The 8,198-nt window shown below is 41.8% G+C and overlaps 1 protein-coding gene across 4 annotated transcripts in view; it reads left to right on the top strand.

Annotated features, from left to right (window-relative positions):
- The first annotated feature begins 300 nt into the window (after positions 1 to 300).
- GOPC (golgi associated PDZ and coiled-coil motif containing) overlaps positions 301 to 8,198 on the top strand; it is a 44,274-nt gene continuing 36,376 nt past the window's right edge. For 2 of the 4 annotated variants that reach the window (XM_081828866.1, XM_006734546.3), the window contains exon 1: positions 302 to 806. In XM_081828866.1, the coding sequence (XP_081684992.1) occupies positions 519 to 806 (288 nt within the window). In that variant the 5' untranslated portion in view covers positions 302 to 518. Of the gene's footprint in view, positions 807 to 8,198 lie in introns of all 4 variants that reach the window. The other 2 variants (XM_031029443.2, XM_006734547.3) reach the window with 2 other exon arrangements.

The following is an 8,198-nucleotide window of genomic DNA, read 5'->3' as shown; positions in this document are numbered from 1 at the left end:
TGGAGGACTTGAGATAGGCTCCCGCCCACTGTGAAGTCAAATGGGCGGAAGCCGTTCATGTCTGCGACGTGGACACCCTTCTCTTCCCCACCCTTTCCGACTTGGAAGCAAACACGACGCGTTCCCGTTTCTCGGGGATTCAAGCTGGAGTTTGCCCGTTGTCAATATGGCCACTGACCGGCCGGTCCCAAGCAGAGGCTTTTCATAGGCCAAGGTCTCATCCTAGCCCCGCCCATTTCATCCCTCCAGGCTCCGTCCGCCTAAGTCTTCGCTACGCATGCGCAGCGGGGGCGGGCCGGGAGGTGGGACGGTCCGATTCTTCCGTGTGCCACCGCTGCCGCCTTGGCTTCACTGCTCTTGCCACTGCGGGGCTGCATTGCCGGCGTTAGCCGCGCGAGGGGAAAGGAGGGGACCGACGGAGCGTGCGTGCGCGGGGGTCCCCGCAGTCCCAGCAGTTCCTCTCGCGCGGCGTGGGCGGTGGGGGTCAGTAGCAGTCGGGGGAGGCCCTAGACGGCGCCATGTCGGCGGGCGGCCCGTGCCCGGCAGGAGCCGGAGGGGGCCCAGGGGGCGCCTCCTGCGCGGTAGGGGTCTCCCCCGGCGGGGTATCCATGTTCCGATGGCTGGAGGTGCTAGAGAAGGAGTTCGACAAGGCCTTCGTGGATGTGGATCTGCTCCTGGGTGAGATCGATCCGGACCAGGCGGACATCACTTATGAGGGGAGACAGAAGATGACCAGCTTGAGTTCCTGCTTTGCGCAGCTTTGCCATAAAGCCCAGACTGTGTCCCAAATCAACCACAAGCTAGAGGTGAGCTGTGGGCCCTTGGAGGAGGTGGCATTCAACCCCAGTCATCAGAGCCCATTTAACGCACCGGTGAAAAGACCCTAGAAAACTACCCACTGGGGCACTAGGGCTTCCAATGTGACAGGGGAGTGCGTATGTATATATGTGTAAAGGAAAGGAGTGAGGTGAGGTTGTAGAAAAAGGGGTGTAGATCGACCTGTGGGTGTCCTGGGGTCCTGTCACCCACCTTCCTAGTATCTCTATGAGGAAGAAACAGGAACTGATTACAGCAGCCTACTGTACATCTAACATTAACAAACCAAAGACTTGAGCTCAAAGATTCTCTATCCTAAGAATATCTTAGCCCACCTTGCAACATTCGAGTTCGTATATGGATTTTCACATTGATAAACTAGGTTTGTGTATCACCAGCCTGATAGAGTGTTGATTGTTTTTAACTATTTCAGATCAGCATCTCTTGTTGCACACAGACATACTTTTCCTTGCATGCATGAACAATTTAGGGGAATTCTATCAGAGCTCTTAGGAAAATTTAGTGGAATAAAACAGGATAGTATCAGTGTTCTTCTCAGTTTACAGTTGGTCTTTAAATTACAGGCAGATACCACCAGAATACTCTATACAATTTTTCACATGACTTGTAACATTGAGGTTTTGTTTGTTCTTCACCCTATTTCCCAAAGTCTGGATTTATTTGTGAGAGTGTGTGAAGAATGGTCATTTGCTTTAATCTCTAATCTTGGGTGTGGGTGTGGGTGTGGGTGGAGTGGTGGTGGTGGTTCCAAAAAAGAAAAAACAAACCACCTACCACATTGTGCAGGAAGTTAAATTAACGCATTATTACCGTATTTAGAAACATGGGAGATTAATATTACTACATAAAGAGCGTTTGCTAACTAGATAATTTAAGAGAATGAATCTTTCATCTTAAAGTAGATAAAAATAGGATAATCAGTAATGTGCAAAGCTCTTTGAACATTAGGTTTCCTAAGAAATCATCATTGCTATCGGTTATAATGATTGAGAGTACCCAGTGGATTGAAATCAATAATAATATCAGATACATATCCTCTCTGTGATTAGTGGTTAGCATTCTTTCTCTTCCCTGTCAGTTAGCCATGAAAAAGGTGGTGTAATTCATCTGTGATTGGCATAGATGCAAATCAGGGATTTTGTTGAAAGAACTATTCATTTCTTCCATCCTTTTTGAAAAGGTTGGAATGGAAGTGCTGATAGGAAGCTAATCACTTCTTGTTCTAGGTGTATGAAAATGTTTCTTGATTTCTTGATTAGTAGTTATTTCTAGAAGATAGTTTATTTTTCAGGTGGTGAAAATGCATTTAATGGTTTTTAGAAATAGTACTTCAGCTTTAAATAACAGCAAAAGTAGCTTTTGCCACATGAGAACTTTCATATCATTTACAACTGCAAGTATCTACTGAGGATAAACAGCTTTTTAAAAATGAAACACTATCTACCTGATTTTTTTAAGTGACCAAAGGATACTTTCAACAGTGATATTTTGATGTCAGATATAATATCTAATTTTGGAGAAAGGATTATTCTGTGAGTAGGAGGTAGTACTCTGTCTTTTTCATCTTTATTTTAGATGAGTATTCAGAGCTGTAATAAATTATGTATTTTCTTTTTCTCAGAAATTGTAATTACACATTCTGACTCCACATCCTGGCTTAGGAGGTGGAGTTATTTCTCAAAATAAGAAATGCTAGCCTGTCGTGATGTGAGCATGTTTTTCAACATGCTCGAAACCCTTGACTTAGAAGATCTTAGAAGATGGGGAGGGGACATTTTGTTTTTGTGTTTTTTCACGTACATTTGACTTATCTGTTTGTGGGGTTAATCTTTCTGCATTTAGCAGGTGTTACGGTCTTCGTGGAATTGGTTATGTACTGCTGAGGAGAGAGGGTCCTTATCTGTAGTGCCTTTCAAGGTAGATCTGCTGTTGGATTATTTGCAGAATTTCCGAGGTTGCTTCATATACTGTTATCAGTCCCTGAGATCTTGAAATCTTAGAAAAGATTTCCATACTTTCTAGCCCTGTTTTATTTCTTAGTAAGTGGATTGAATTAGTTCTATTATTTTAAGGTTATGGACATTAAGATATAACATTTGAGGCCATTTGTGGTTTGATATAACAGGTGTGCACTGAATTTCAGTGGTTTTAGAGATTAATACCTTAAACCATATTACCATAATAAAATATTTTTATGATCAAAACACAGATATCTCCAGTATGGCTAACTCATATTTAAATTGGCCTTGAGTATCTTTGCAGATTGCTCCTTCTTCTGCCCAGTTATTGGGTCTTTAGGTAACACCATGTTTAATATTAACATGGCAGTTAGGAGAACAATTTTAGCTGCAAAAAAATCATAGGTTACATTTTAAAATAAAATATAAATGACATCTATGTGACTCCTGCTTGCCATAAGTTATATTTGGGGAGAGGGCTATTTATAAGGGGAAGGGGAGGGCAAAGAATATCAGAATTTATTGAGGTAGTGCCATTTCAAATTACTCACATCTCTCTTACTTACCCTACCCACCTGCTTGAGAATCCCTGCTATGGTAAGCTACTTGGTGACAGCTGCGCTGGAGTCACAGGTACTGACTGGGACAGTAGTAAGAGTAGTAGTAGTGATAGTAGCATTAGTGTGTTGGAGTAGAACAAAGATTGAGAACCAGTGCTTTAGAAAAACCCATCTCTCTACCCGGAAATGCAGTTTTCTACCTCTATACCCCTTCTTTAAAATAACAGCAAAACAATACGTCTGTCACATCCCCCTTTCTGTCAGCAATTGCTGAATCAGTATATCTTTTTAAAGCAATTTACTGTTCACAGCCATCAGTGGAGAAACTTTTAACTTTGGTCTAGAGACATGTTTATAATGAACTAATGATGTACTGTTCTTTTACTGCTTTAAAGCTGTCCTGTTTTTAAACAAGCAGTGAGGCCATTTTGTAGCATTGAACTTGAAGGTTAATATTGATTCAGTATGGATTTATTGAGCACTAATTATGGTGCCAGATGCTGTATTGGATATTTGGGATACAATGGAGAGCAAAAATGGACACAGTCATTTCTCTTACAAAGCTTGGATTCTATTGGATAGTTAATTGGAATAATTATCACGTAAGTGTGAAATTCCAACTTTGATGAGTATCATGAAAGGTACCTAGAATAATGAGAGCCTGTTCTGGGGGATCAGGAAGGCTCCTTTTGGAAGTGACTATTGAGTTAAGACATAAAGGATAAGTAGGAATTAATTAGGCCACAAGAAATAGGAATATCATTCAATATTCCAGTAGAGAGAACAGAAAGTGGAACGCACCTGTGACGGGCAAGTGCATAATGCACTCGAAGAACTGAAAGAAAGTTGGTATGTGTTACAAGAGCAAAGGGCCAAAGAAATGAGATGCAAGGTAAGTTTGAACAGGTGGGTAGGGACCATATCTACTTGATTTTATTGGCCATGCAGTAGATTTGGGGGGCTGTATCATAGCAGTGGGAAATGTTTTAAACTAGATGGTAACCTCAGGTATGAGATTAGATTAGCTCACTCAAGCTAGGTTAAGGAGAGAGTTAGGGATAGTGAACAGAATGAATGCAGGAAATCATTTAGGAGGTTCTTATTCTGATCCATATGAGAGGATAGTGAGGGTAGGATAGTGCAGGGTAGGATAGTGAGATGGAGGTAAGTGTTCAGAACAGGAGAGACTTGAGAGATGAAAATGAACAGTCTAGAAATGTACTGGAATGGAGGGATGAGGGAATTTAGGATGACTCCAAATGTCAGTTGGCTGGATAAATAGATAGATGTGAGTTATTATTAACAATAACTGTATTGCTAACCTTATTGATCAATTACTAATGGCCAGACTCTGTGTTTTGCATATATTGATTCATCTAATTCTCATGATAGTTCTGTGTGATAGGTTTAGTATTATTATTATTTCCATTTTACTCAGGATTAAGTAAGGGGCCCAAGGCTCCAGAGCTAGAGAAACCAGTTTCTCCAAAACACACATTTATGCCTGGTGGGAGGTAGCAGGAGGTGGAAAGAAAAGCAGGCAGAAAGAGTAAATGTGGGTGGATAGGTAGCGGGAAGGAAGAGTATGGGGTTCCAGGGAGGTATTGTTATAAAAATTAAACATGTTTATAAGCCAATGAGATGCATCTAGTGGAGAGGAAAGCTGAATATTCTAGCGAAAGAGAGGGATAATTAGTATGCGTAAGGTTTCTGAACGAAGAGGAGATCCAAGATACATGTAGAGAGAATGGCCTTATGTTGAAAGGATAGCTTTTGTACTTTGAGGCAGAGGGAGACAGTGTTGAGGGAGGGGAAAACAGAGCAGAAGGTGGGAGGTTGAGAGAGTTTTTGTCTGATGGTTTCTTTATTCTCTGTAAAATTGGAGCCTGCGACAACTGCTGAAAGTGGGTGAGAGTAATAAGAGCTTGGAGAGAGTAAAAAGTTTTGAAATAGGGAAGAGTGGGAGAGCCAGCTGGCCAGAGAAATAGAAGGACTGCCAGGCACCGTTGGGGACTTACTTGGAGCTAGTTATCATAAATTCATGGTACAACGAGTCTGCCCTGTTGTGTGACTTTCTCCGGCAATGCTTACATGATTAGTAACAGGCACGGTGATGACAGTAATAATCCAGTGCTGTAGCAGGGGGTTTGCTATGTAGGCAAGAGTGTTATTGAAATGAAAATGGTAATGGGGATAAAGAAAAGGAGATAATCTTCCATTAAAGAAGTAGAAACAGGATTTGATAATTATGTACGTGCAGAGGGTGAGGAGAAGAGGTTGGATGCCACCACAATTCTGTTTGACAGGTGGATTAGTTGATAGCTGTTTAATAGTCTCCCCCAAAATTCATGTCTACCCAGAACCTCAGAATGTGACCTTATTTGGAAATAGAGTCTTTGCAGATGTATTTAGTGTAAGGGTAGAGATAAGATCATAGCAGCTTAGACTGGACCCTAAATCCAATGAGATTGTCCTGATAAGAGACACTGAGGACACACAGAGACACTGAGAAGAATGCTGTCTGCAGAAAGAATCTGAGATTGGGATGACATGTCGGCAAGCTGAGAAATGCCAAGGATTGAGGTCGACCACCAAACACTGGGAGACAGGCATGGAACAGTTTCTCCTTCAGGGTATCCAGAAGGAACCGATCCTTGATTTTGAGCTCCTGGCATCCTGAATTGTGAGAGAATAAATTTTTGTTCTTTTAAGCCACCAACTTTGTGGTGATTTGGTATGATGGCCCTAGGAGACTTAGACCATTTACAGAAGTAAGGAATCCAGGAGAAGGAACAGGTCTGGCAGGAAAGATAATGAGTTGAGTTTAGGAGATTGTGCATAGTTAAGGTCCTTATCCTTTCTTGCATATTCCTAACATAGTCTCCTGGTTGCTTCTTACCCACTCCAAACCATCCTTTCATTGTCAACGTCATTCTAAAATGTTTCATTTGAACACTTCATATTAAAAAAAGGGGCAACTCTGATTCTGGTCGCTCTTCTTTTTATACTTCCCTTTTACTCATTGGCTAACATTCAGACTCTAGCATGGTCATCAGTGCCCACCTAGTGCGTCTGTCCTCACCCCTTGTCACCCCTTCGTGGCTGCTTTTGCCTCTCAATAAAACTGGTTTGTGTGCAGTTGTCTAAACAGGCCTTGCTCTTGCATGGCGTTGCTACTTTAACATAGGCTTTTGTGTATAATGCCTTCTCTGCCCCATTGTCTACAGTATCACACACCCACTTGTCTTTCAAGATACCACTTACATCACCATCTCTGAAGGCTGTCCTCACCCCATTTATCTCTGCTCTCTATAGGCAGAGGCTGTCAACACCTTTAACTCACTTGGACTGTTAAATTGGTTACGTTGTACTACCATTAATGGTTGCCACAGCTCTTTACCTCTTGAAGGTAAGATCTTTGAGGGTCAGGACAATGGCTTATATGAAACAATCTTAATATCAAATGCTTCGCGAAAGCTGACTTTGGGTGGGAACATTTTCTCTTCGTGAACCCACTTTGGTTTCTTTCTCTTTTTTTTTTTTTTTTTAAGATTTTATTTATTTATTTGACAGACAGAGACACAGCGAGAGAGGGAACACAAGCAGGGGGAGAGGGAGAAGCAGGCTTCCCGCGGAGCAGGGAGCCTGATGCGGGGCTGGATCCCAGGACCCTGGGATCATGACCTGAGCCAAAGGCAGACGCTTAATGACTGAGCCACCCAGGCGCCCCCCATTTTGGTTTCTAAGAATTGGTTGGTGGTTTTTTTCCCTGTAGCGCTTTCAAAACCTTAATGAGTAGTGAGTAATTCCTTTGAGTATTGATATCTGGTTGATTTACATGTGGATTTCAGAATTGGTGTTTCGCTTGCCCTTTTTTAAAATTGGAAATTTGAAACTCACACATTAAATACCAGCCTTTCTGACCTATATACATCCCTATCTCACTTGAGAGGGGTTTTCGTTTCTCAGACCTTTCCGTACACGGTATATTAGCTGATCTCCATTCAGTACTCGGGTGAATTTCTCCTCTCCGACTGACCCTTTTACGTCTTTTTTTTTTTTTTTTAAATTTAAATTCCAGTTAGTCAACATACAATGGAATATTCGTTTCAGGTGTACAATATAGTGATTCAACACTTGCATACATCACCCAGACTTTCACTTCCTTTTTTTTCCCACTTTTTTTTTAAATTTTATTTTATTGTGTTATGTTAGTCACCATACAATACATCGTTAGTTTTTGATGTAGTGATCCACGATTCATTGTTTTCATATAACACTCAGTGCTCCATGCAGTACGTGCCCTCCTTAATACCCATCACTGGGCTAATCCATCCCCCCCACCCCCCTCCCATCTAGAACCTTCAGTTTGTTTCTCAGAGTCCATAGCCTGTCATGGTTCATCTCTTCCTCCTATTACCCCCCTTTCATTTTTCCCTTCCTTCTCCTAATGTCCTCCATGCTATTCCTTATGTTCCATAAATAAGTGAAACCATATGATAATTGACTTTCTCTGATTGACTTAATTCATTTAGCATAATCTCCTCCAGTCCCATCCATGTTGGTGTAAAAGTTGGGTATTCATCCTTTCTGATGGCTGAGTAATATTCCATTGTATATATGGACCACATCTTCTTTATCCATTTATCTGTTGAAGGGCATCTCAGCTCTTGCCACAGTTTAGCTATTGTGGACATTGCTGCTATTGGCCCTTCTTTTCACTACATCAGTGTCTTTGGGGTAAATACCCAGTAGTGCAATTGCTGGGTCATAGGGTAGCTCTATTTTTAATTTTTTGAGGCACCTCCACACTGTTTTCCAAAGTGGCCATACCAACTTGCAT

Source organism: Leptonychotes weddellii, chromosome 8 (genome assembly GCF_054177405.1).
Source record: "Leptonychotes weddellii isolate Sample4059 chromosome 8, ASM5417740v2, whole genome shotgun sequence".
Taxonomy (NCBI): domain Eukaryota; kingdom Metazoa; phylum Chordata; class Mammalia; order Carnivora; family Phocidae; genus Leptonychotes; species Leptonychotes weddellii.
The sequence above is the reverse complement of the archived record's forward strand: the minus strand, read 5'-3'. Positions and strand labels throughout refer to the sequence as shown.